Source organism: Anopheles ziemanni, chromosome X (genome assembly GCF_943734765.1).
Source record: "Anopheles ziemanni chromosome X, idAnoZiCoDA_A2_x.2, whole genome shotgun sequence".
NCBI classification, from domain to species: Eukaryota; Metazoa; Arthropoda; class Insecta; order Diptera; family Culicidae; genus Anopheles; species Anopheles ziemanni.
In genome coordinates, this window is record NC_080707.1 from 8,947,332 (window position 1) to 8,973,941 (window position 26,610).

Consider the following 26,610-nt stretch of genomic DNA (forward strand, 5'->3'; position numbering starts at 1 on the left):
AGTTCATGGTTTTGCTTTTGGTTTTTGTAGTTGCTGATCGCCATAAATATTTTATTGCGGAATTTTACACACAAAACGCTGGCGCCGAACGTGGCCTATTGCTTACTGTATGCGTTTCCTCACTTCACACACCACTCTCTCCATTTTCATCTTGTTGTTTCGCCCCTTAATCGCGCCCTTCGCCCTACCGGCCCTACCGTGTGCTTTATCGATCCTTTGAACTTTTTTGTGCGACAGAAGGTTTTTGTACAACGTAACGCAAATATCAACGCATTAAAAAGGTGGAAATTGCCGACCAGGCAATGTTTGCTCGTTCCTCTGCAATTCTCTGCGCCTTGTTGTCTGAAACAGGTATCGCTGGGCGTTTCCTACAAGAAGCTGCTGCTGCTCGGGAAGGACATAAGGTCCTCGCTTGCCTCGGTCCGGAAGACAAGTGCGGGGTTAAAGCATTGAGTGAGATTTAAATAACTGCTTGGTGTGCGCTAACCGAAAATATTATTCACTAAACTGTTGAAGCCACTGCTGAGCGTGGAAAGGATGCCCTCGTCCGAGCCGGATGACTGCGCCGGAGGTAGCTGCTGGGACGGTCGATACTGGGTCGATGCGGCCGGCCGATAGTGCGTGCCGTCCTGGCGCTGCGCACGAGTGAGATAGACTGGTTTATAAAGGCATGTAATATATACGAGTGCGCGCCAACGGGTGCGCAGGTGTTACAGTAATAAAACAATGTGTTCACACAGGAGAAAGGCACACAACACACGCTCCCAACGTGGAGTCAACCGAATATCAAACACCACACAGTGGATCCACACCAAACGCATCGTTGCTACAATCGACACCATAAATTAGCTTGGATATCATCTGGACATGATTAAATTTTGTTTCATTAACAAACAATCACCTCCACTGCGAACTTCTCCCTGCCTAAAGGAACAAACAGTACAGTTAAAATAGGATTATAAACAACCATATTTACAAGCGATACAACCTCTATTCGTTTGAAAATCTGCCCTAGTGATTCGCGTTTGTCTCTGTCCGTTATACACGTGTAAACCTTTACCTGTTACCTCAAGCGAATGGTAATCACAGCACACTGACAAACACACACTCGTTGAATGTTTCTAAAGTTTTAATTGAATAAACGATTGTTAAGATCGAAATGCATCCGAGATGCATTTGTGAGCGAATGGCGGAGAAGTCCTAAACGCCTGTAGACTTGTAATATGTTGACAATCAAAAGTAGCTGGAGCAGAGCAGAGCAGAATGGCAAAAGCCAGCAGAGCGATGGCCTGTTGGCTTTGTTATCGTGCGATTTCGTTTAGGTTCTTCTCAACCTATTCGCATCTGCTACCCTGTTGGCTAACGATTAACCTACGAGATACGTGAAGCACGCGTGTGTTTGGGTATTGCTTATTTACAAAAAAAACTTATAGGTTACTCCTTTCCGTCTCCGAGCGCGAGCCAACGAATCGCTGATACCCTACTCAGACGGTAAAAATAAGTCGATCTTGCTTGCCCACATCGTCGTTCAAAACTGGAGCCTCCACCAGCGCCGGCCGCTGTACTGGCGGTTGCCACGTGGCCCCACCGGCAGCCGGATCCGGAAACTGGACGGTACCGCGGTTGGGTTCGACGGAAGGTAAACCGGCACCGGTGGGGAGCGTGGCGACTGTATCCAGCGTCGGTTGTTTGTTAATAGAGGGAGCGGGATATTGCTGTACAAGGTTGGGCGTTGTTCGCTGTTAATGACGAAGGAATTTTAAGAGATATTAATCGGTTAGTAGAAGTGGCCAACATCGTGGACGATGTGGTATCTCAATCAGAAAAACATGTCATACAAGTGTACAATGTGTTAAGGTACTACATCAAGCGAATTTACATCGGGGAAGCCAGCCGTGAACCAGTGGGAATTTAATTGCAAACTACTGTAGCTTGTGCAGCTTACACAGCTTAGGGTAAAGAAAACATCTTCTTACGGACCTTCGAGGGCTGCAGCGTGACGTTGAGCAGTGTCGGGTGCTGCTCGACGACCATGAAGTCTACATCCTTCGGCACGTAACCGTCGGCGTACACCTCGAGCTTGTAGACGCCCGGCAACAGCACGCGCCAAAACTCGCCATACTTGGTCGTGGTGAAGCCGATGTCGCGACCCTTTATCTTGAGCTGGGCCCGCTCGACCGGGTTGCCCGTGGGATCGACAACGAAGCCCTGCACGCCGCGGTGCGCCTCGGCCAGGAACTTGATCAGCGATAGCTGATTGTCGTCCCAGTACTTGCGAAGCTCGTACGCGGGCGGGAACTTGCAGCAGGATACCTCGAGCGTTACTTCCATGCACCCGTGCCAAACGTAGTTGAAGTCCTGCATACCGCCGGTCAGCGGGTACCAGGCGGCTCCGTTAGTGATGCCGTTCTCGAACGAGGGCGACGCCGTCTTGCAAGCGACACCGCGCGACATCTTGCCGTGGTTGTTGGCGTACGTCAGCGATAGATGCTTGAACACGTCGTCGTCCGGCGTCAGCGATGGTTGCGACATGTAGCTGTGGAAGACTGAGCTTAACGGGAGTCATGTAGGTTGAAAGGGCAAACAGAAAAATTAGAACATCCACCGTCAGGAAGTATTTTTTATGCGTTCGCACTCAGCACCTAGTACGGGGTTAGTTAGGGAATATGCTAAACTCGCCCACTCAGATTATCTCACCGGCGCATGTTGACGATGACCGACAGATTTCTGCCGATTCGTATCACAATAGGCATCGGAGCGCATTCAACAAACAGTTGCATTTGGTTAGTATCTCGTTTAGGTGAATAGAGGGGTTTGCAAGCAATCTATGCAATCCTGCTTGACAATGGAATACCTACTGGCATTTGGAGTGTTGTCGTACGGGTAGCTCACGACCAGTGCGCCACCGTGCAGCGATCCGCTCAGCACAAACTGGATCTTCGAGATCCAATCCTTCACTGCCTCGGTTTCTGGCTGCGAGCGCTTGTTATTCTGCTTGAAGTAGTCCGGGAAGTTACGGTTGAGATCGAAACCGCGCGAGTTGTACCGGCCCTGACCGCCGTCACACGTGCCCTCCTTCGACGCCGCATACCCGTCCGGGTTGAGCGAGGGCAGGATGTGGATGCGCGTGTTGTCCAGTAGCCACTTGATGTACGGATCGGAGCTGTAGCTCGAGACCAGGTACTGGATCAGGTGCAGGAGCAGTTCCCGCCCGACCGCCTCGTTGCCATGGATGTTACCGATGTACTTCACGTCCGGTTTGCCCAGCATGTGCTCGTACGGTGAAGCGGACACGACCAGTACCCACAGATCGCGACCTTGCGCCGACTTCCCGATTGAGTAGAGCGCGGTTAGGTTCGGGTAGCGCGCCACCGTCTCGCGCAGGTAGCGTGTCATTTCCTCCTGGTTGTGGTACACGAAGTCGAGCGCACCGACATCCGGCCGGTAGGCCCGCGGTTCATGTGCGATCGAAAAGTTATCGAATGCGTACTGGCCGGTCCCGTCGGCGCGATCCAATGAATAGATGTGTCCAACATTGCTGGTTGGCTCGAACGTGCGCACCTCGGCATCGCTCCCCTTTGCCACCTCTTGTAGGCCGGACGCCGATCTGGCTGCATGCAGCTGCGTTGCTGCAAAGACCGGGCCCACAACGCACCACAGCAACGACACCAGCACTCCGAAGCCAAAACAGTGCCGCATCTTGCTGGAAGAACTCGCCGTCCACTGGATAATCGTTACCGTTGCGGCGTACTTTCTAAAGAAATAGCAAAACGAAAGAAAAATAAATGAAACTATTATTTATCATTATCTTTCCCGCCTAAAGCCTATTGCATCAATTCTACTTGAATAAGAACATATAAATATAAGCTACCAATTATAATTTTTTAATTATCCATCGTGCGTGGTTTTTCAAAGAAATTCGCTCACATAACTTCAGTCTAAATTATTTAACAATAGAACTACCGGACCAGTCATTTTGACTGGTCAGGTACTTTTTCTATCACATTTATTTCTTAAGGTTGAACAATTCTACCAAATGTTAATGCATGACTTCCACACATCCAATGAAATCTTTATTCAAAAATCTATTGCAAAGTTAATTATCCTTTGCAAAATAAATGCTTATAATGAATGTGTAATGTTCTCAATGTGAAAATTGAATAAATACCCTATCCTGCACTTCTACTACGTTTTAAAAAATCCTAAAAATTGCTCAACGGCGCCAAACGTGACCCTAATGGACAAAATCCGGTTATGAAATAAAATTTGGTGTTCTTGATCTATTTCTGCCTGTTCATATACGCACGACTTTGTTTCTCGAGCGAATGTGGAAGTCGATATGACGGACTTCACAGCTTTACAGAATGTGTGCTGGATTCTTAAATGCCATAATAAAGTCACGCACAGCGACTGTCGCCGTCAAACGATCCCGTTTCCAACGGTTAACGGTGACGATTCCGTGCATCGATTTTGCGCGACTAAGTGCGCGAGGCCCTATAACGGGTTTCTTCCCTCCAGATGAGCCAGTACTGGTTGGCCTGCACATAACGCAGCCGCTGGCAAAAGGGCGGCACACTTAACGGGGTCTGCCCAAGACGATAGCGGGGAGGAAAAAGCGAAACGCATATTTTCTAAACCTCCAGCTCCGTCTCCGGCTCGTTTGCTCGACCCATCCACGAAGCACGTGGGCATGAGGGGTTCTGCTGGGTACTGGGAGAATGTAAGTCATATATATAACTGTTGTTTGGTTGATGCCTTTTAGCACCCGGTCACGCAGCACCAACACCAAAGCATCCCTTTCCCTTGCGACGGGGCGCATCGATGGCCTACTCCCTGATGCCGATGGCCATCGTTTACACGCTGGTATCCCGGACGGATAATGGCTCCTCCACCCCGCGGTGCAAAAGGGGAAAATTAGCACGCACTTTGCTCCTCCCGGTTCCCGGTGAATCACTACTGGAATCACGTATCGTCCCGCAGCAGTCGACCCAAGCCAACAGAAGACAACAAAAACCCGTTTTGTTACTCGTGGAATGTGTGGGTCCGCTGGCTGGCTCAGCGTCACATCAATCCCCCAAACCCTCCTCCCTTCTAGGACCGGAGCAAGAAACAAGCTCCTATTACAACGGCCCCAACGATGATGCTTGGGTTGTTCGTGCCAAGCCGCCACCACTTGGCCGTGAAAGTAGTCCCTTTCTCCGCAGGAGGGCCGCGGATTCCGATGATTTTCGTTTGTCTCCTCTTCTACTAGCTGGCGCTACTCGGCTGATTAGTTGTGCGCTTCGTTGTGTTTGTGTTCGATGTTTGATAGAAGACGGAGAAGAAGCTCGGAGCAGGTTGTAGGTGGTGCGGGCCCAATATAAAGCGCTGCGCACGATCGTCCGACCGATAGCAGCGCGGTCCGGTGGGAACCAGTTTCGTGTGCCAACCGAAAAACAAAAGAAAACCTTCAACCGAAGCGAAGAACGTGCGGACGGGTGGACGGACGGACGCGGGGAGATGCATGGATTGACCGCGAAGTAAAAGGTCAAGATTATCTTGCACTTCTGGCTAGGGTCGAGCATACTCGAGCATACTCGTTCGCAGGATGGTGGGCCCCGTGGAACTGCACCGAACTTTCACCGCGCTGATGTGCGAATTCAAAATGCTAACATTCACACACAACTCACCGGACGAGTATATAAGGAAATAATCATTACGGCTTATGGGATCGAGCACTATTACCTACTGATAAGAATGCGTGAATTCCCGTGTGGTTTTTGGGAAAGGCCCCAGCACAGCTCAATCGCCCGTTTGGAGAATCGATCGTCCGGTCGCCAACGGTCACTGTACTGGCTGTTTAACTTTTCAATTCTTCCTGACACACTTTCGCCCAACACAACGATTCACCCGGACACACTCGGATGAGTAAATATGCTGTTGCCGCTGGTGCTGCTACCCGCCTAACACCTATTTTTTTTTTCGTTCCACTTTTCAAAAACAACAAAAAAGCCTATGCCGTGTGATGAGCCCTCGCGGCGCTTCACGTCCACCTCGGCGTACTGATCGTGGCAGACTGAGCGCTTGATTAAGTATTTTTACATGCTTATATCGCGAACCTCTAGTCGGCGGGGCTACTCTGGCGACGGTTCTGGTTCCTGGCGCCCGCCCGACACCAATACCATACACCAGCGGCGGACAGCCCCGCGTTCACCCGTCCATCCGCAAGGAGAGCTTGCAGGGAAAACAGCTGAGCTTTCATTGCTTTCCAAGAAGGCGCACCAGCTGGAGTGGAGCCTGCGGAGAATGATGCGTTGCGGGAACGAAAATGGAGCAAATAGTAGGGAAAATCAGCGCGACCCATCATCATCGCGAGATGAAGTGCTGCCCACATTCTTTCATCTCCGGTTTTCGCATGGTTGAACACGTTTTTGTGTTGCACGGGCTACCAGGTTCTGGTTGGATATTGTAATTACTTCACAATGTCATTTTAGAAAGCACTGGCGGGCACAGCATGGGAAGCTTTGCGAATGTAGAACATCAAGCCCGTGGAGTCTTTACACTACATTCTGCCTATTACTTTCGGAGGCACGCATTGCAGTTACAGGATGAAGCATGCAACAAATCATTCAACAAGGTGTAAGGCAAATAAAAGTTCTCCAAAAACATAGTGCCAGCGCGCTTCATATGGAATATGACCATGTGTTATTTCAACCATTACCAACATCGTCATTACCACGATTTTCAGTTGATAGATCATTTAAATACTATAGTGTGCAACCGCAAACCTCTCCGCTTTGCTAGTATGGTTGCGGTAGAGTATTACCATTGGAATTACCCAAGAAGACCTGTTTTAGCAAAAATGCACCACCACATTGTGCACACCACAGCAAGTACCGCAGACAGAACTCGACATGTGGGAATTTCCCTTTAAAAACCGGAAACTATCAACCGGATGCAATGGACTGCCGTACCAGGCGAGTAAAATATTTCCAAACATCGGTCGACTGCACAACTCGATAGGTTGCGATGTGCACTACACCATCAAAATCAGCTGTGCCATGGAACCCCCGAAAACGGCAAATGCCATTAGGCGCACAGAAAAGGATCCGTAACTGCAAGGCCTATTATTAACCGATTACCTTCAGATATACACAACGCCTCTGGCAAAGTTTGAGTCCTACCTTTACGTCAGCTGTTTAATTTTGAGCACACGATGCGACTATCGATCCAGTAGACTTCTAACGCCGATGGTCACTTTTTTGAAGATGACCTTCGGGCGTAAAATTGACAAGACGAATTCGACTCCTGGAGTTTGGAAAGTAAATAAGGTGCAAACTGTCAGCCCATGCTGCGCTGCTTTGCAATCACGTATGTGTGTGCGTTAGCCGTCTGTGGCGACGGTCAGAGGCCAGGAGGTGCAGAGGCGGAACGTCCTGTTTGCTTCCGGCTTCGGTGAATATTCGTTCTAGTCAATCACAATCCAATTGGTCTCGATGCAGTTACACAACATAGAACTCCTATTCCTTTCGCTATGTAAGTACAGTTGAGGATAATGTTTACAATCAACACACAATTTGATGGTTTGTCTCTTGCAGTATTTAATGCATTGGCATTGCTAACTGTGTCTCACATCGTACATACGACACACATCCGGAAAATATGTGAAAAAAGGGATATATTCTTCGAGGCATTCACTTGCCCTCGGGTGCGACCAGCCAAGTGGGACCACGAACCCATTACCTACCTGCTGTACGATGTGAACCCTGGGGAAGGGTTCAATTTGCGCCGTGACGTTTACATCCGGATGGCTGTTTTTCTACAGTTCTTACGAACGCAACCAGGCTACGGGCGCTCCCAGCTGGTCCTTCCGCCGTGGTCAAACCTGGTACATTGGCGGAGCCACAACATAGAACAGACGCAGCTTCCCTGGAGCCATTTCTTTGACCTGTCCAGTATGAAGGCTTACACGGACGTTATCGATACGCCCGAATTTTTGGACGCCTACGAAACTCTGCATGGCCAAGGAGCCGCCGTGGTGCTCGATGAAGTGTACAAGTTAAAGCACTTTGACAATATGTTCGAGAACGGCGTGTTTGTGGACAAGTTCGAGGAGCACGTGTGTCCGAAGAGCGACTCGGGGACGCTACCCTTCCTTGGCTATGCTAATTTCGCGACCAAAGAATTCACCTGCCTGCACTTTCAGGGCAGTGCGATGCTGCTGCACAAACTGCTTGAAACATACAAACGCAAAGGGCAGTCGGTTCGCTACGTGTTGGTGCTGAACGCTGAAATCGTGCTGCACGATCTGTGGGGAAACGTCGACTACTGGGAAGCACGCCGTTCGATGCGCTTTGCCCCCAGTCTGGTGGAGGTGGCAGACCGGTTCCGTTGGGACTTTCTTAACTCCTCTGACGAACAAGACAAGACGGTTCGACCGGCCCACTGGCGGGACGCGACACACCGCCGCCGAGCGAAAGGAGGCGAATACATCTGCGCCCACCTGCGTCGGGCCGATTTTCTGTACGGTCGTGACAAAACCACCCCAACCATCCAGTCGGCGGCGCTACAGATACGGGCGAAGCTGCTCGAACTGGGTTTGAAGACAGTGTTCATAGCATCCGACTGCTCGCGGACAGAGTTTTACAACCTGAAAAACTATCTCAAGCGATTCCGTGTAGTGCGCTTCGCCCCTGAGAACTACGAGCAGCGGGCCACGCTGAAGGACGGTGGCATCGCGATAGTAGACCAGATTATTTGCTCGCACGCTCGGTATTTTATCGGCACTTACGAATCCACTTTCACCTACCGGATCTATGAGGAGCGGGAAATCATTGGATTCCCAAAAGATCTCACCTTTAACACCTTTTGCAAGAGTGAAAAAGATATGAACTGCGAGAAGAACACTGTGTGGCCTATAGTTTATAACTGATTATTTTTGACTATGTCCTAGAATCTGACTGAATAAATCCGGCGTGTTCTTTTTTTTCTTACTCTGTGCCTTTAAATTTATTATTAGATTCTGTATCCGATGCGCTAGGGACTGTAGAACCGTTTAATAATTTACAATTATTGACTGCAATTTCTTACGGTGAATTTCTTCACTATTAGCATATATTTGTTAGCGATTGCCTTCAATGGCATGTTCAATGCCAACGTTTAATATATTTTTCTTCGGCTTCTATAAGGAAAAAAGGTTTCTGATTGCTTAGTAAAACTAATCTAAGAATGAGGTATGTTTCGTTTCACACCCTAATCATTTTGTTTTGCTTTAATTAAATGTATATTTCATCATCAGCATAGTTTTTCTTGTTAAACAAAGACATGTGCCATTGAATGTTCAATGCCAACGTTTAATATATTTTTCTTCGGCTTCTATAAGGAAAAAAGGTTTCTGATTGCTTAGTAAAACTAATCTAAGAATGAGGTATGTTTCGTTTCACACCCTAATCATTTTGTTTTGCTTTAATTAAATGTATATTTCATCATCAGCATAGTTTTTCGTGTTAAACAAAGACATGTGCCATTTCACGTATGCCTATAAACGTTTGGAATCATGAATGAGTTTTGTTTTCGAATTATTCTACATTTTTATTTCAAATTTTTCCCGCTACCATCATTTTCCGTTTACTTTCATTATTTAAGCCAATGTTACTGCAAAGTTTCAGTAACTTGGCCACGGGTTCAATAGTTCAAATAAAAAATATTTTACATTGATGAAATCAAAATACCACTTTTCTTAAATTAAAATCTATTGCGAAAAGCCAGCGCACACTTTCGCCCTGTACCCATACTGTAAACTCGCTTTGCGGTTGCTGCTCTACGACAGAGTTTAAAGTTCACTTGAGAAAAAAATACGGCGTCGCGACCCTGGCGATGGTCAGAAGTTGCCTACCGTCTGCGAGATGTACTCGTACGTGCGATCCAGGCTGAGCTCACCGATCTCACTGTCATCTAGGAAATGCGACTCGACGTGCTGCTGAAATACGTCGAACAAGGTCTCCTCTCCGTACGGTTTGCCGCACATTGGGCATATCTTTTCCACTCCACAGTTGGCGCGTAACTTTTCCTCCAGCAACAGCTCAAACTGCGTACTACCTTTGGGTGTCGTGACTAAGGGTTCATTTTGATCATCCTTTGGCTGGCTGGTTCCTGTCGCACAAGCTGGCACGTTGGCCGCTTGTTCTTCCATGGAGAGAAACTCACTCTCCGCGACCTCCACCGTGGCATCTTTCGTTTGCTTTTTATCATTATCGCCGGACAGTTGGCGATCTAGACATCTTTGACACAACGAACCTAGAATTACAATACACAGTACAGTGTTGGCTTACATTGCAAATGTTTGCTTTATGTATATGTATTACCTGTCTTTAATTTTATACTATTAAATATATCCTTCAACATCCTCTCCTGTTCCACGATTTCGTTTCGAATGTCAGTTAAGCCCTCGGTGCAACGTCGGATGTCTGGATTAGCTTCCAGCGCCGCTTGCAGTTGCTCTTCATCGTGTTTAGCCAACAAACTAAGTTGCAACAAATCTCCTCCGACGGTTTCCAGGAAGCCACAGTTGTTCAGCAGCGAAATGTCCTCCAGATTCAGCATCTCTTCCTCGGAGGACCCATCACGTTGCATTCGCTCCCGCAACTTCGGATTCGGTGCATTTTTCGTGAAGGTTCGCGATCGAATGAGGTTCTGGCCGGATTGGCTGCTGCTCGCCACCGTCCGCTGCTGTTGATCGCGCTGAGTGTTCGCTATTCTTGAAGATATGATGTGTCCGGAATTATTGTCGCCCTCTCCGTCAGTAGACGAAGATGGCAAGTCTTTGGCTATTTGAGATAGACGACGCCACAGCTGCCTGTTTTCTGCTGCCACCATCGAGATATGGTCGGCAAGCTGTGTTTTCTGTCTCGTTAGCTCGGCGACACTCTCGCGCAGCGTCTCTACTTCATTCTGGCCCGCATTGACGACCTTCCTTTCGCGAAACTGCCCTGGACCTGTTGCTCCGGGTGATCTGGCCTGCGCCGCCCGAAGAGCCGTGTTCTCCTCTTCGAGCGTAGCGAGACGTTTTTGAAAGAACTGGCATCGTTCACGCAGAGTTTGTAAGGCCACTTGAAGTGCGAGGTGCGAAGATGTAGCAGAATGGAGGTGGCCATCGCCTGATTCTACGTTGCTCATGTTGAAGTTTGCCTGGATATGCTATCGATTTCAAAATAGCTTCCCACAACTTTTGCTGGATAAAACTCGCGAACCTTACCAAGAAACCATCAATCAAATCACTACACCATTGTTGCTCGACAATGTTTGTTTTTCTGTATGTCCTTGAGATCTTAAACAAAACGAACTAAAATCTAAATAATAGAAAAATTACGACATCTTGAGCATCTTTCACAGCAAAACACTTTATGCGATGCACTCTGTTACTTTCGCCACAAATTTGTGTTTCAACAAAGACGTCATGTTTGGAATTCAGCTGTAGATGACAATAGACCGATGAAAATACTGTGCTTATATAAAGAACAAAGCTTACATCTATTGATTTACTGTTACTGCATGAATGATGTTCAAATAAAGAACCATGACCAGTAAAGTGCTTATACAAATGTTCATTTTTAATGATCTGAACATACAATGTGTTCCAGCATACAAATAATTACTTCAGTACATATGGTATTACGTAGTTGCCCTGATCGGGTCAGAAGTGTTTCCACCGGGTATCCATGTGGTACACAAAGTTGTCAAAATAAAAGTAAGCAATAAACAAACCATACTGCCCAGAAAGGAGTGGTGAGCGGTAATATTTTACCGAATTTTATACTGTTTTTACATTCAGCAGCCATGGCAAGAATAATAAATCGCTTATCCAATACGTTGCGTATGTTGGAGCACTACATTTTCGGAGGACCTGGTTTTCCCAAAGGTAACATGGTTTGCCGGCTAGTTTGATGACCATTTTACGTAACGAAGATGTGTGTTGGTATCTTTACAGGTGCATTAGCATTAGCTTATGTTGACACTCCAGCATCTTATGCGCCTACGGGAAACTCGCCGCAGTTTTCGCTTCGTGATCTGATTGGAGACGGGCTGCTGTGGGCCGTACCAAAGCATCGGCGGACAGTCGAAAAGCGACACAAGCGAAAGTACGGTTCCCCCGATTACAAATTAAAAATATTTGTTCCGAAAACCCATCTACGTTCCTGCGCGACGTGCGGGAGCGATCATGAAGTGGGGATACTTTGTCGTAAGTTAGCTAAACGCTATTTATACAAGTTTGAGGTGTTGACCCGATTCGATGTTATTATTCACAGCAACATGCTACAAGAAAATACGCACGGAAACCGAGTTGATGCAAGACAAAATTCAGCATGAGCTTGGTCTAGATCCAGTCGACAAAGAAGTAGTGGTGTTGTACGATCGTGAAAAGGACGAGCAGCCGGATGAGTTCTGGCAGGGTAAACGTATCGTGGAGATGGAGAAGCCACGGCCCATGTGGTTTGGTAAAAATTTGCTGCAAAGAAGTACACACTCTGCACCGGAACCTGACGAGTTAAAGCCGGGTCATGAAAAGCTAGGCTAAAAGCATACTTTCTATTGTAAACGATGATGTTGTGAATAATGCAATTGTGAAGCAATTATAGTAAAGTTATACAAGTCAAAGTAACCAGTGTTAATTTTCCTACAGTAATACATTTATTCAAAAAACGCCGGTTATTGACAGCTGTCAAAACATTGGTGAAACAGTTTCATAATCGTTTGTTTTGTTATACAATTCGTCCTTCTTGTCGTACAACAGCCTTAGTTTTATATTCTATCCTCAAGTGCAAGGTTACCTCGAGTGTGTATTAAGTCTGATCAGTGCGCAATCAAGCAATAGGTTTGGTTTACCAACCAGCAATGTTGACTGTAGTTTCTCGAGTCTGTTTGAAAACGAAAACATTAGCTCCGTTAGTTGTGTCTTACAGGACACCACCTTCTACCCTACGTAGTATTCATCAGGGGAAAATACATTGCGAACACCAGAAAGAACATTCAACCGACAATCTACAATCAAACCTTTTATCCTTTGCTGGTCAATGGCCAGACAATGACAGGATAAGCTTCGTAGCCGATATGCGAGTACTCGAAAATTTTATAACTGAACAAGAGGAGGCCTCTTTACTGGAGGAAATTGAACCATACATCAAACGGCTGCGCTACGAATTTGATCACTGGGACGATGCAATCCACGGCTATCGCGAAACTGAACGCAAACACTGGTATCCAGCTAATCGTGCCATTTTGGACCGTGTTGTAGCAGATGCGTTTGCCGGCTCGGCCATGCCATATGTGCACGTGCTGGATTTGGCCCAAGATGGTGTAATCAAACCTCATGTCGATAGTGTGCGGGTAAGAAAAACGGCTTTGTCTCAAAGGAATGGAATTTGAATAAACCATACTTGTTTTTGTTCACTTTAGTACTGTGGAAATACGATCGCCGGTATAAGTTTACTCTCCGACTCTGTAATGCGAATGGTCCGGACAAATGATGAGGAGCAAACGAATGAAGAGTATCGCCAAATTTTCTCTAAAGATCGTGATAAAAAATTCTGGGCTGATGTGTTGCTGCCACGACGATCGCTCTATGTGATGAAGTATGATATATTTGGTTTTTATTTTTTCCAAAAGCTTTCGGAAGATACAATATTGTTATATTCTCATCCCACGTACTTTTTTGTTACGTTTCAGACACTCTGCACGGTACAACTTTACTCACGAAATTCTTGCTGCCAAGGAGTCGTTCTTCGGAAAAAGGCATATCCAGAAAACGAGACGCATATCGATCATTTGTCGAAATGATCCCTAACAAGGAAATCTGTACTACTAGCATATGCACGGAGCTAGTGAGTGAAACATTCTGTTGTCAAAAATGTGTAAATATATATAGTGCAAATCTTGTTAATTCAAGCTGTATTTACTGAGGTATCCTGCTCACATTTTATTTAGAAAGTCTTAAACGATGCTTGCTTGGGCAACGAGTAGTTTCATAGTTTTGGTTTCGGAACCGTTTCCGGAGCGATTTTATAGACCAGCTTGTGGGCCTGATCATAGTACGGATTGGTTGCGTCACGAACACGAGCCATCCATTCCGTGAGCTTAGGGCGACCGGCGCACGGATCATACCCGGCCATTTCTGTAAAGAGAACGTACACGTTAGAAAAAAAGCGTAAACACAATAACCTAAAGTTGTTTACTTGGCTGTTCAATTTCACAAGCTGCCAGCAGATCGGCAAAAGAAATCTCCTCTCCCACGATGAACCGGGAGCCACCACCAAGAAACTCGCGCTCGATGAAATCAAGGCACGATTCCATTTGCGCCTTGTATTGCTCTGCCCGACTTGGATCTACCTTTTTACCGAACATACGCGGCCGAAGCCACATGTACTGGAAGTAGACGGCGCACATAGCGCGCGTGTTGTGATGTTGCCATTCGAGGTACTCGTCCACTCGCGCACGCTGACGGGTGTCGGCTGGGTACCAATGATCCGGCACCTGATACTCCCGGGCCAGATAACGGATGATGGCGACAGTTTCGGCCAAGTTGATCTGATTATCTGCGATGCAAGGCACTTTCTGGAAGCGATTAATCGCCTTGAACTCATCCGTTAAGTGTTCTCCTGTAGCATCCGACGAATCCCGGCGATACCAAACACGGGGAGTAGGAATATGATTAGCAAACCGGTTTGAAAGCACTCCTTTTCGTCCAAATTCGTACCTTTTCCCAGATTCACCAAGCAGCGTTCGTAGGGGATTTTAGTCTTCTCCAAAAAAATCCACAAAGCCCGCGAAGGCTGGGACATAAGATCGTAGTACAACTTTAATGCTTTCGACATGGTGGACCACCTTTCGTACAATGCCCTATCGCTTCCAGTTGTGAATTCTGCCGACCTATGATGGACAGCAAATAAAAAATAATCACGTAAATAATGCACAACCACATGCTTACCGACCAAAGGTCGGAATTTTGTTTGTATTAGTATGTATTATCAAAGTGATCATGAGTATGAGATAAACTTTAAACAGATATCAGTAGCTCACAAAAAATAGCTTAAATGCATTCCTACGGTGTTATAAAGCTACAGGATGGAGAATGAATGATGTATACAGTTTATATTATTTTTGAAAAATCATCATCATAATTTTTTATTGTGCAAAACGACTATTTGACGGTTTTAGTATCTTTCCCATCATAACAACTGAAAGCATTTTTTACATAATGTTATAAAACCAACACCATACGCATCTTTGTACATGCATCTCAGTAACGATCACGTATAATCAAAGTTGTAAAAACTATACTCAATCGTCATCAGCCGGAACAGCCGGGGTCGGAATGTGTTCCGGCGTTAGCCGGTACACTAACTTGTGTGCCTCGTCATAAAACGGATTGGTTCTTTCCCTAACAGCCGCCATCCAGTTGCTTAAATGCGGACGATCAGAGCTGCACGGATTGTATCCGGCAATTTTGGCTTGCTCAATTTCGCAGGCTGCCGATAGATCCGCGTAGGTGAACTGGTCACCGGTCAAAAAAGGCTTGTTGCCATTGTTCAGCAGTACTTGCTCGAAAAAGTTTAACCCTTTGTCCAGCCGGGCCCGTAAGCGTGCTGCCTTTTCCTGGTCCACGCTCTTGCCGGTCAGCGGATTCAGCCAAACATAGAAGAAGTATAGCGAAACGTCGGCTCTAATGTTCAGGTGTTGATAGGAAAGGTATTCATCGATACGCGCTTGTCCTATCGAATTGTTCGTTTGATACCAATATGATGGTACGTCGTACTTCTGGCAGATGTAACGGACGATAGCAACGCTTTCTGCGAGATGGAAGTCATCTTCAACGATGCACGGAACCTTCCCGAAGCGATTCACATTCTTTTTGTACTCGGGAGACTTCTGTTCAACTATAGATAAAATAAGGTGTAAGCAAAATTATATCTCTCTTGTTTTCATGAGGTGCTTTTACATTTTCGCAGCGCTACAGGGCATCGCTCGAAAGGTATTCCGTTCTTGGACAGAAATATGTACAGAGCTCTTGATGGTTGCGACATGAAGTCGTAATAAAGCTTCAGTTTTCCAGCCATGATACAGCTCGTCTGCAAAATCAAAGTGCTACAAGAAACAGTGAAGAATATGTAGTTTTAGCTGGTTTACAACTTAAAAAGCCTAGCGTGGGATGTTGACCTTTCAGAATTTAACTTGGAACGGATGGTGTTTTTAATATTGCTTTAGATAAAATTAAAAATGAGACGTACTGAACAAGAGGTGAAAAAGGCCACTGTTTATACGGTTTGTTGTTTCAACTGATGGCAGCCCGGTTTAGCAAGGGAAGTATTTGTGTATGCGTTAGTTTCACCCACCTCGCCTAGTGGTCCGCGCTGCGAAGCGGAGCTATTAAACCCACAAAGGAAATGGAACTAAAATGGAACGGTGTATGGTTGCGTCTGTTGTGTTTATAAGTTTTTCTGTATTACTGTGGGCCCTTGAGCCACGCATTCATCAGGTGCTTCCCAGTTCAGTCCAGAAAGCAATCCGTAAACAAAAGGCCGGATTTAGGTGAATAAGCTGTCACAGACTCATTGACCTAACCTATTACTCGGGGTCCACACTACAGCGCGACGTCGCCTGACAGGAGCTGAACTCCACCCGGTTGACAGAAATTGACATCCCGGTTGACAGAAATTGACATTGTTGCTGGTACTATGTAGTTCCAGCAAGAGTCCCTGCAATCTGCCATGGAAAAACTTGCTGGTACTACATGACAGCTGCAAAAAATTTGAATTTTTGTCAACCGGGCATATAAAAAAAACCTTGCGCGATGTCGCGCGAATCGCGCTAGGTTTTTTTGCATGGAGTTCAGCGCCTGTCAGGCGACGTCGCGCTTTAGTGTGGACCCCGAGTGAGGCATGGCCGAAGAAGGTAACATAACGACAAGAAGAAGAACACATTGATATCATATTGTTGATATCACATAGAATGTATGAATTAACACTGCTGTTCTTTTACTTACACCGATTCGATCTACAATTTATCGATTCCATGCGAAACCCTATCGTTTTTTGAATGCTCGGTACAGCTCTGGTCCGTTCCGATAACGATATCATGTGGGTGCGGGTTTGGACCACTTGACACAACGCCACACTCAGTTCACCAGTCCCAGTTTGGATGCCGTTCAGTGCGCGTGTCGTTCGTGTACGGTGGGAGCAGTCGAGTGGACCAGAAGGGATACAGCAGGAATAGCAAATTACAGGTACACTCGATAATTAGCCCATTTCGTGTGCGACGCCAGCTATCAACAGAAAAAGAGAAGTGCTATCTGCTATCAACAACTTACGTCCCAAATCCGTAGGCGAGACGGATGGTTTCGGTTAATTACTGGTCGCATTTGTGAGACCCTCGCGACGTGTGCATTGTTGTTTTTCTTTTTGTTTGCTGCCAGTGTTCGGGTCTTAAGTATTCCTTTTTCCAATGTTTCCTTCTGTTTTAACTTAAAACAGTGATCACTAGAAGCAATGGATCATTTAATGTTACTAAGACTATCTGCAGTTCTAACCGATCTTCTAGTGAAACCAAATTCACAATCCAGCAAATCTGTAGAGGGCGGCTTATTGTAGTGAGTCGATTCCGTGCATGTATCGCAATTGTCTTATTTTTAATGCATGTTTCGGTCAAACAGCCTCCAGCTTTTCATTGCGCTGGGTCGTAGTGTTCATGGAAAACTTAGCGTCGTTGGCGTACCGTACCGCACGCGGAAAATTGATGCGGTGGAATTTGGAGGTGTGCCGTCTTTCTTTCGTTTCACATTTTGCGATGTTCTCGGTTTTGTGTCATCATCGCCGTCACTGTGAAGCTGAGGGGAAAGCAAAAACGAAGGGAGAGAGGTCCGATTAACAGTAACCGCGTCCTCCCCGCATCTGCATCACCCTACCTATAGACGACGACAACCCGTTCAAAGAATGAAATTGTACTCCCGGGAATAAGATGGAGGCGTTTTGTATATGCATTCAATGACGGCGTTACTACGCGCTCCTCCGACGCACACCACCCAGTCATCCCGACCGTGCTCGATTCGTTGTGACGGCCGTATACTTCACCTCATTCCAGTGGGCGCTGTGTGCGTGCTCGCGGTTGTGGCTCGCGGCCCGCGACCACCACCGCGAAGTCATCATCGCGTTGATCTCGCGTCACAGAAACAGTCGAAAATAATTCCTTTTGTGTTGCATGTGGCCGTCTTTCCACACAACCGCGGCGGACATTCGGTGCATGGAAGGCATTGCTACACTGTTTATTTATTTTCACCCCTTTTTTTAATTGTTGTTAACAAAACTCACTAAGGGCAAGTTTATTCGATTATAAAATAAGAATCATTTTCTGTTTCATTTGCCTAAATGTGATTACATTTTCATTTTGACGTAGAGCAGTTTTATTTGTCTATTGTAACTAATAATAAATTCAAATAATGAGTGAATCACAGTTTTAGTACGGTTAGGTTAACATGTTGCTGTACGTTTTCTTGAATTCTAAAACTATGATTTTACTTGGGTGCAGTCCAAAAAACGAAGATTTTTGTGTCTTGTAGGGCACACAATATGTAGGAATTAATGTTTGTTCTCTTACGCGTGTGAATATTGAAGCGAAGAAATATGTGATGGATGAAAAGAAAAGGGGGGAGGGTTGGCGCACGCGCGTTCGTCCGGTGCGAATGCAATGCGTCTCTGGGAGTGTTTTTTCCTGTTCCACACCCTCACAGTATGTATTGTTTGAATACCTTCTTCGGTTCTTTATTGCAATTCGATGATACCCTTTCGTATTGCGCTGTTTGTAATACGCCAATTGTTAGGAACATTTTTTTCGCGGGTTATATGGATGGATCCTAATATATGGATGCCGAATTGCAAAGGAGTATCTACAGGACTTTCTAAGGGTTGGCTTTAGCGACTGCCCGGCACTCCGACCCGGCTACTCCCGATAGGGCTAGGATGTTTGGTTGGTATGAAGTTACTATCCATCCAACCGTCTTCCAATAGCGGTTTATCAAGCGGTATTTCTAACGGGGGAAGACGCTTCTATTGCATGCAGCATGCGCGCATGCCACTATTCCGGTACGCCGACTACGCTTGAGCGTCGTTCCTTGTGCTTGTATGTGTGGTTCAAGTGTTGGGTAGCAAACACCCCTTTTTAAATTATTAATATTTTGAAGTGCACCGCGAACCCACATGCAGTTTGATAAATTCCATTGAGCGATGGATGGATTTATTTTTAGTCAATTGTTGCTTTAGAGTTGTTCGAAACATTCATAAATTTTCAATCATCCAATTGTTTTTTCAAAAATTTTCAATGCGATCGATCGTGTGTTATTCGGTATTCCTGTAGATCCGAAAATAAACATGATCTTTTTATTTTACACATCACAAAAGTAACATCACATTTCCCATCGAACGATCTTACGATGGTTTTAAAGGTGCGCTTCAAAGATAAGTGGATGAAAGTTGGAAAAATAACCCTTCAAAGCAACCTGTTGCCAATTGGTAGTAAAAAATAATACGAACGTCATATTGTGGAACACTTACTAACTGCTTAGCTATTTTGGCAGCATCAACGTAATGTCTAGATGAATCTTCTGCACATGGCAGTTTGCATTGGTGTGTTAGAGTCAGGTTGTTTTAAAGCAAGTACCTGATTAACAACTCGGGAGTTCTTTTACCTGGCATCTTTAGAAGGTTCTTTTTATACAGGTTGAGGGCGATGCAACCTGTTCCGTGTTGAAGTATGCTGCCTACATTTCGATATCTGTTGGACAAATGAACCAGTTTTGCTTCCAGTTATTTGAAACACCTTTCATCGTAGCAGTGAACATTTCTAGCGTTGTTGAGACATATTTGTTGAGAACATGGGTGCAAGGAGCGTTGCTAGGCAATATACAAGTTTCATAAAAATGTTATACAAACGTATTCAAATAGACAAAAAACAAAACCAAGCAACCCGGTTTGATGTTTTTGGCTGAGGATCGGAACAAGTGCAGTTTAAAGATTAAAGCAGGATTAAACATGCACAGTCAGATGAAGGTGTGGACCAAAACCGGTACGCTTACCGCTGGCCAAGGCGCATCCAACGAAAACCTGTTTCCAGCGTTCGACCAAGGCTATATGTCTGCGTGTGGCTGCGGCCCTACAAGATCGCGACGGGTGACTTACCCTTCTGCGCCTATCAACGGCTCCTAGAGTGTAGCGCATTTTTCTGTGTGGGTGTAGGGTTGCGTCAGTAGCGCGTTTTCCTCCGCGGTTTTCCTGTTGTTATGAAAAATTTGTTCTGATGACGAGCCGGATATGCATTCAATTTTTGCATGATGGTGAAATGGAACATTTGGAATTAATTTCCTTGTTACCCCTGCTATGATAATTTAAACTCCAACATGGGGTCCATTGCCGACGACGGTTGTAAGGTCTTGCAAAGGTTCTTAAAAATAACTATAGAAAAAATTGCAGCAAAATTAAATGCACATGTGCGCCAGACTAACAGACCCTTTCTTTCGCATTGTACCCACAGGGTCGCTTATCCCTTGCTAAGATCCACCTCCCAGCGGGTTGCACCAGAAGCGGTTTAGCATCACACTGTGTGGTCGGGCCAAAAGATTCAGCAAGTCCGGGGACTGCAAGCAACGGTCGTTGACGGTCCTGCACATAGCGCGCTTGCACTTGCTCCGGTAAAGAGCACCGTTTCCATACGCACGCCACGGAAAGGAGCCGCCGACGCGCCAGCGAGAAACCTCGCGATTCAACTTCCATCAGTCTCCGGTCGAGGTGGGCTGAGTGAAAGTTTGGCACTGTGTGAGTGAGCATAGAACATAAAAGCACAAGCGTATCCCACACACGAAGACGAAGACGACGCAGCAGCAGCAGCAGCAACATAAGCAGCAGGAAAAACCCAACCAACACCAACGTACACGTCGCGCCCCGAGAGCGATGGTGAACTCTTCTGGCGCGGGCGGTGGGGTCAGTGGCAACGGGGACGGAAACGGGGCAGATATCGACAGTAGTGGTGGTGGGATGGGTGTTGACAACGCCGGCGGCTCCGGCAGTGGACCGCAGCATCCATCCGCCGCACCCTCGTCGGACCTGATGGAGGACGTCGAGTCGGACTCGTCTGGACTGATTGCCCTCCACGTCACGCCCACGACCGGCGGCAACTTTACCGTGCTCGTCGAGGGCGACAAAACCGTGCTGCACCTGAAGAAAATCATCTCCAAGAACCTGAAGGTGACCAAAGAACGCTTCTCCCTGCTGCATCGCGAGCGGTAAGTTGGAACATATACAAACGCACACATGCACATATCTACACACACATGCAAGCAGCAGCATAGGGTTAGCGTCCGTTCGGTCGCAGAAGACCAAAACGGTGTAACAGTTGAGCTGCATCTTGTAACTTTCTTTCGGCAGCAAATCTTTAGTTTGCACCAATGTTAGATTATCTAAAAATAGTTGATTTTGATCACGTTTCGCCTCGGTTAGCTGTAGAGTATCCATATACTTTGCACGAGTTGTTTAAGTACCCTATCATAACAGCAAAATTTGTTTATTTGCTTAGTCCATTTAACGATAAGTTGTTGCCAATACATTCCGTTGAAGGAGTTTTCGCACAATATTCATCACTTTTATTCTTTCTTTCCACTCATGTTCCATTCAGCGAACTGCACGATGGCACACTGATGGAAAACGGGCTCGTCGATGGTTCCAAGCTTGTCCTTACACCAAACGTGGAAACTGGATTATTGGTGAGTAAAAGAGTAAGTAAATTTAATATGTACTATCACTACAGTATGTGTACCATTACTTGGTTTGTATTGGCTTTTTTGGCCTCCCCCTATGATACCTGCCTAAGCCTACTTTTCTCCATCATTGCAGACGCAGCGTGCAGAGAACACAGTGATGCAAGCGCTTGAATCACTAAACGACAAGCAGGTGAATGATTTTCTAAGTGGCAGGAGCCCGCTCAATCTGAGCGTGCGACTCGGGGAGCACATGATGCTGATCCAGCTGCAGCTGAGCACGCTGAACCCATCGTCTTCGCAGACGGCGACTATTGGGTCGGGAGGGATGTCCTTCAGTGGTGGTGGTCGGCTGAAAGCGTCCACGTCCGCAACGAAAGCGGTCATCGTTAAGCCGTATCCAAAGCATCATCACTACTATCGCACTCCGGAGGGGGCATCCTCATCAAGCGGCAATGTCAGCAGCAGCAGTAGCAGCAGCGCGTCAAGTTACACACCATTATCATCGTATTCATCGGGATCGGCAAGTAGTAGCAAGGCACGCAATCAGTCATCACCTGATTCGTCGCCGGTCAGCAATAGTAAAGCAAGCAACCTTGCACGGCGATCGGTTGCTAAAAGTCAGTCACCCTCGACCGGTTCAGAAGACGAGATGGAACAGCCTGCCTTAAAGCGAGCGGCTAGACAGGAATCGGCGAAGGAAACCGCTTTAAGAAGCAATACTGTTAGCAGCAGCAGCACCAGCATCATCAGCAATAAAAATAATGTAAAAAACAACTCGACCCTCGCCAAGAACAATAACAATCAGTCTACCGGAGAGAGCAACAATAGCAATAGAACGGATAGCATAAGTAGTAACAGTGCTGGAGGTAATGTAAGTATCAAACAATTCCTTGGGGACCAACAACAAGTGAGTGTGAAGATGGAGCAGACTGGTGAAGATCAGCCGAGGGAGAATGGCAAAGCGGATGTGGAACGCATGGAGACCGATAAGAGCGAATCAGTTGCCGGTCCCGGCACTAACAACATGGCGGCACCGGTGGCAATTTCCTCCCCGATCAAGTCACTCTCGAAACTGGTCTCCGCGCGGATGACAACTGACGACGAGACGGTGGAGAAAGAAGGTACGAAAGTAACGGCTGAACAGTTGGAAGATATGCCGGAGGTTGGTGGCAGTATGAGCGCCCCAGCCATCGAGGATTGTTCTGATGCAATTTCAGCGAATCTAACGTCCTGTCTCTGTCGCCGCTTGGACACCGACGCAGGCACTGTAGCGGGAAAGAAGGCAAAGGCAGTAAGCAGCCCAAAAGTTATAAACGTCCCGAGCGTGGGAAAGAAATCACGAAAGCCGGTCGCAAGGTATATCGGTGAAAGGGAGGATTTTATGGACGGGACAACATCATCCTTGGCCACCAATAGAGTTGACGGTGAGGATTGGCAGCAGAATCCACCCCTTCTTTCGGTTTGCCTGCAGCAAGCCGAGCAAGATACCTCCTTCGACGAAGAAGAGAATCCAGAAGATCCGGTCGCAAAAAATATTGGTGAATGGGAGGATTTTATGCAGGAAAACTCTGGAGCAGCGTCAAAACCATCACTGACTGCCAATAGAGTTGACGGTCGGCAGCAGAAAACACCGCTTCCGGCGCATCGCCTGCTGCAAACTGAGCAAGATACCGCATTCGATGATGAAGAGAATCCAGAAGAGCCGATCGCAAAGTATATTGGTGAATGGGAGGATTTTATGGAGGGTAACTCAGGTGCAGGATCAACGACATCATCGCTGTCTGCCAAAAGAGCTGGCGGTACGAGACGGGATCCTAATACACCGCTTTCGGTGCATCGCCTGCTGCAAGCCGAGCAAGATGCCTTCGCCAATGATGGAAAGAAATCACGCAAACCGGTCGCAAGGTATATCGGTGAAAGGGAGGATTTTATGGAGGAAACTTCAGAAGCAGCGTCAACGGCATCATCGCTGGGCGAAAAAAGAGCTGACACAGAGGGTCGGCAACAGAATACACCGCTTCTGGCGCAACGCCTGCAGCAAGACGGGCAAGATAACTCCTTTGACAACGGTCCTCGTTTCATAGAGCTCGTGGCTACCGGAGAACAGGCACTGCTGTCGCAACGGATTGCCCGCGCTGGTTTGACCTACATCGCCGAACCGCCGAATCCACCGTTGAAAAATCCGGCCCTCGCTGAAGCATCCCGCAATCTGACGCAAACGCTGCGCAAACTGTCGAAGCGCGTATTTACCAGCAGTGCAGCCACCTCGGCTCCCTCGTCGGGATCTTCAGCGTCGGTAGCAACCAGCCCAACGGCAAGTGTACCGTCATCGCCAGCACAATCATCAGGCGGTTCGTCTTTGTCTTCGTCCGCTTCATCTTCCTCGCTCTCGTCGCTGGCGTCTTCCTCCTCGTCGGCCCCTTCGTCGCCCGTACCGGCGCCTTCGAGCGGGCGGAACGTCAGTTCCGGTGCCGTTATCGAATCGATGAAGCACCACGGTAAAGGTATCTACTCCGGGACGTTCTCTGGCACGCTGAATCCGGCGCTACAGGACCAGTACGGTCGCCCAAAGCGCGACATATCGACCATCATTCATATTCTCAACGATCTGCTCAGTGCGGCCCCGCAGTGCACCGCTAGCGAAACGGCTGCCGGTAGAGCCGGCAACGCCAGCACCAGTTCCTCCGCCGGCGGCACAGGAAATAACGCACCCAGTGAGAGCGAATCGGCAAGCGACTGTGGTTCTTCGCCATCCCTACGACACAGCTGCCAGCAACACAAGCAAAGCAATCGACCAACTGCGGGACGGCCCGCTGACCATGGATCTGGTACTTCTTGGTTTGTACCAGCGCCGAAGGAGTCCAAGAATGTAAGCACTTCGATGAAACTTAATCCGTGCATATGTAATAACAACATACAACTGAATTTGAGCGTTTTTGGTTGCTTACCAACTTTCTTACTAAATAGCTTACTAACAATGTGCTAACTTGGAACTTCTCTTGATTCATTCGAACTATACCTTTCATTTTTTAAGATTGTTTTAAGAAACAAGGATTTGTTTTTATTGAACGGTAAATTTGATTTGGTTATTGGGGAAAATACTAATAATCTAATCACAATCTGTTATATATCTGTTTTATAAAACTTAGGTGTACAAAACCCCGCATGTTCAGTACAAATCCTCGTTTTATTGCAACGCAATCATAAAGTCTCTAGAAATTGCATATATCTTTAAATGTTAAGCACATTTAACCTTCTTCTAATCCATTTACTTTTTTATTTGTCGTACGAAAACACGTTATGCAAGAGGTTATTCACCATACTATTTTTCCTAAAAAGAATATGAATATTAAAATAAAAAAACATGAAAAATTGAAACTCATTGAAAAACTCCAGGCAACTATGAACTGAATGATTTCTAAAATCAAATTCCTCGCATTTGCCAGCGAAGACTTCACCGTTAACCATAAAAAAAAAATCAGTTTAGGATCCCAAAGGCTCGTTTTTGCGAATTACGAAAAATCTTGTTAAAAAGCTACTCATTATGAGGGGGTTGACTGTACGCGTTACTTCTAATTAAAAAATGTGCGTTTGAACCCGTTTTTGTTTGTGTAGTTTGTAACTAGATTGTTTTAATAAGTAAAACTGTGGTATGCTTGATAAGCTATCTACAAGCGATTCATTTTATTTCGGCAACAGATATTCAGGACAGAAATAACATGGCATTGCTGTATTTTGCTTTGAATTAAAAACTTACTAATTTGTTTTTCTTTATTATTAAGGTTTCGGTGTTAGCTGCACCCAAAACTTCGAAGAAGGCCTGTGCTGGGTGTAAGGGACCGAGTACTGGTTCCTCCAGCGGTTACCGCTCGCTACTTCTCTCGTCAGTGGACGATTCCGCATCGGCATCGACCGCCACTACCAAAGGAAAACACCAGCCGGTTTGCAGTTGCGGCAAAATTGGGGGCTCGTCGGCTTCACTTTCGTTCGAGGTGCAGCTGCAGTGCAAGGCATGCCTTACGAAGGCGGCGGAAGAAGAAAATCAAAAAATGAAACTTAAAATCGATAGCTTGCGGCTGATTATGAAGCAGAAGCGGGAACGTCGGGAGGCACGGAAGCAGCAGACCGCCCCGTACAACGGGGGTATGGTAGCTAAGGCCGATATGGAGGAAGCTGTAAACGCCCATGCTTCCGACCAGGTGCAAAACGGGAAATTTTTCACCAACACTCGCCTAGTTGGCAAACAGCAGTCCCACGCACTGGACGTCGAAAAAGAAACAAAATCGTCGAAGCCGAAGATGACAAAACCACCACAGAGAGACTTAACATCTACGGCAGCAGAACAGCGAGCACCCACCGAACATCAGGATGTTCTACCGATCGACAGCTGCGCTGCAGACGGTGACGTGCCATTCTCTCGACCGGCCGGTACGAGGGTGAGAAATCCTTCTTCTGCTAAGGCATTCACGCCAATACCAGCCAATACGACCTATTCGGCATCCTCAGAGGCTTCGTCAAACGACGAAGCAGCCTCTCATATTGATGACGATATCGATTCTTAAGGCTAGATAAACATTTACTAGGGCAATAGAAAAGATACCTCTACGGAAGTAACAAAAAACAGAAGCAAAACTGCGGACAAAGGAAGTAACGAGATAAGAAAGCGTAAAAGGAAGTGCTTGAAATGGAGCACATCATGTTTGAAAAGGACACGGGGGACAAGCATGAACGAATAGCGCGAGGGAAGATTTTATTTCTTTCCTTTTGATAAATGTGGATAAATCGTTGTTCCCGAATGCAACAAGCGATTTCGGGTCTTTCCGCAGAGCATACGAAGT

General features: G+C 46.6%; 8 protein-coding genes across 9 annotated transcripts; 4 read left to right on the plus strand and 4 right to left on the minus strand.

Annotated features, from left to right (window-relative positions):
- Positions 1-29: 29 nt before the first annotated feature.
- LOC131291396 (carboxypeptidase M-like) lies at positions 30-3,728 on the minus strand. Of its 2 annotated transcripts, none has more exons than XM_058320602.1 (4): positions 2,859-3,728; positions 2,698-2,727; positions 1,981-2,546; positions 30-635 (listed from the first exon to the last, which is right to left on the minus strand). In XM_058320602.1, exons 1-4 carry the CDS (start codon positions 3,697-3,699, stop codon positions 483-485), a joined length of 1,590 nt encoding a protein of 529 aa, XP_058176585.1. In that variant the 5' UTR covers positions 3,700-3,728; the 3' UTR covers positions 30-482. The 2 variants fall into 2 exon arrangements, 1 of the variants encoding a protein (XP_058176585.1); XR_009189301.1 differs by lacking the exons at positions 30-635; positions 2,698-2,727 and adding exons at positions 909-1,067; positions 1,107-1,739.
- Positions 3,729-7,475: 3,747 nt separating this feature from the next.
- LOC131290617 (GDP-fucose protein O-fucosyltransferase 2) lies at positions 7,476-8,949 on the plus strand. Its single transcript, XM_058319780.1, has 2 exons — positions 7,476-7,515; positions 7,578-8,949. The coding sequence occupies exons 1-2, from the start codon at positions 7,476-7,478 to the stop codon at positions 8,909-8,911; spliced, it is 1,374 nt and encodes a 457-aa protein (XP_058175763.1). The 3' UTR covers positions 8,912-8,949.
- Positions 8,950-9,377: 428 nt separating this feature from the next.
- On the minus strand, positions 9,378-11,410 carry LOC131290996 (protein spindle-F). The gene is made up of 2 exons (XM_058320188.1): positions 10,344-11,410; positions 9,378-10,275 (listed from the first exon to the last, which is right to left on the minus strand). Exons 1-2 carry the CDS (start codon positions 11,152-11,154, stop codon positions 9,860-9,862), a joined length of 1,227 nt encoding a protein of 408 aa, XP_058176171.1. The 5' UTR covers positions 11,155-11,410; the 3' UTR covers positions 9,378-9,859.
- Positions 11,411-11,736: 326 nt separating this feature from the next.
- Positions 11,737-12,691, plus strand: LOC131290502 (large ribosomal subunit protein bL32m). Its single transcript, XM_058319651.1, has 3 exons — positions 11,737-11,896; positions 11,966-12,217; positions 12,285-12,691. The coding sequence occupies exons 1-3, from the start codon at positions 11,815-11,817 to the stop codon at positions 12,551-12,553; spliced, it is 603 nt and encodes a 200-aa protein (XP_058175634.1). The 5' UTR covers positions 11,737-11,814; the 3' UTR covers positions 12,554-12,691.
- Positions 12,692-12,742: 51 nt separating this feature from the next.
- Positions 12,743-13,838, plus strand: LOC131290501 (alpha-ketoglutarate-dependent dioxygenase alkB homolog 7, mitochondrial). The gene is made up of 3 exons (XM_058319650.1): positions 12,743-13,362; positions 13,432-13,607; positions 13,702-13,838. The coding sequence occupies exons 1-3, from the start codon at positions 12,871-12,873 to the stop codon at positions 13,817-13,819; spliced, it is 786 nt and encodes a 261-aa protein (XP_058175633.1). The 5' UTR covers positions 12,743-12,870; the 3' UTR covers positions 13,820-13,838.
- Positions 13,839-13,940: 102 nt separating this feature from the next.
- LOC131291425 (glutathione S-transferase theta-1-like) lies at positions 13,941-14,894 on the minus strand. Its single transcript, XM_058320635.1, has 3 exons — positions 14,729-14,894; positions 14,208-14,630; positions 13,941-14,146 (listed from the first exon to the last, which is right to left on the minus strand). Exons 1-3 carry the CDS (start codon positions 14,844-14,846, stop codon positions 13,998-14,000), a joined length of 690 nt encoding a protein of 229 aa, XP_058176618.1. The 5' UTR covers positions 14,847-14,894; the 3' UTR covers positions 13,941-13,997.
- A 406-nt stretch (positions 14,895-15,300) lies between these two features.
- LOC131290832 (glutathione S-transferase theta-2B-like) lies at positions 15,301-16,119 on the minus strand. The gene is made up of 2 exons (XM_058320014.1): positions 15,971-16,119; positions 15,301-15,908 (listed from the first exon to the last, which is right to left on the minus strand). Exons 1-2 carry the CDS (start codon positions 16,086-16,088, stop codon positions 15,313-15,315), a joined length of 714 nt encoding a protein of 237 aa, XP_058175997.1. The 5' UTR covers positions 16,089-16,119; the 3' UTR covers positions 15,301-15,312.
- A 1,043-nt stretch (positions 16,120-17,162) lies between these two features.
- Positions 17,163-26,334, plus strand: LOC131290997 (midnolin homolog). The gene is made up of 7 exons (XM_058320189.1): positions 17,163-17,254; positions 20,551-21,298; positions 21,688-21,775; positions 21,906-22,517; positions 22,563-24,027; positions 24,109-24,641; positions 25,555-26,334. The coding sequence occupies exons 2-7, from the start codon at positions 20,967-20,969 to the stop codon at positions 26,332-26,334; spliced, it is 3,810 nt and encodes a 1,269-aa protein (XP_058176172.1). The 5' UTR covers positions 17,163-17,254; positions 20,551-20,966.
- The last annotated feature ends 276 nt before the right edge of the window (positions 26,335-26,610 follow it).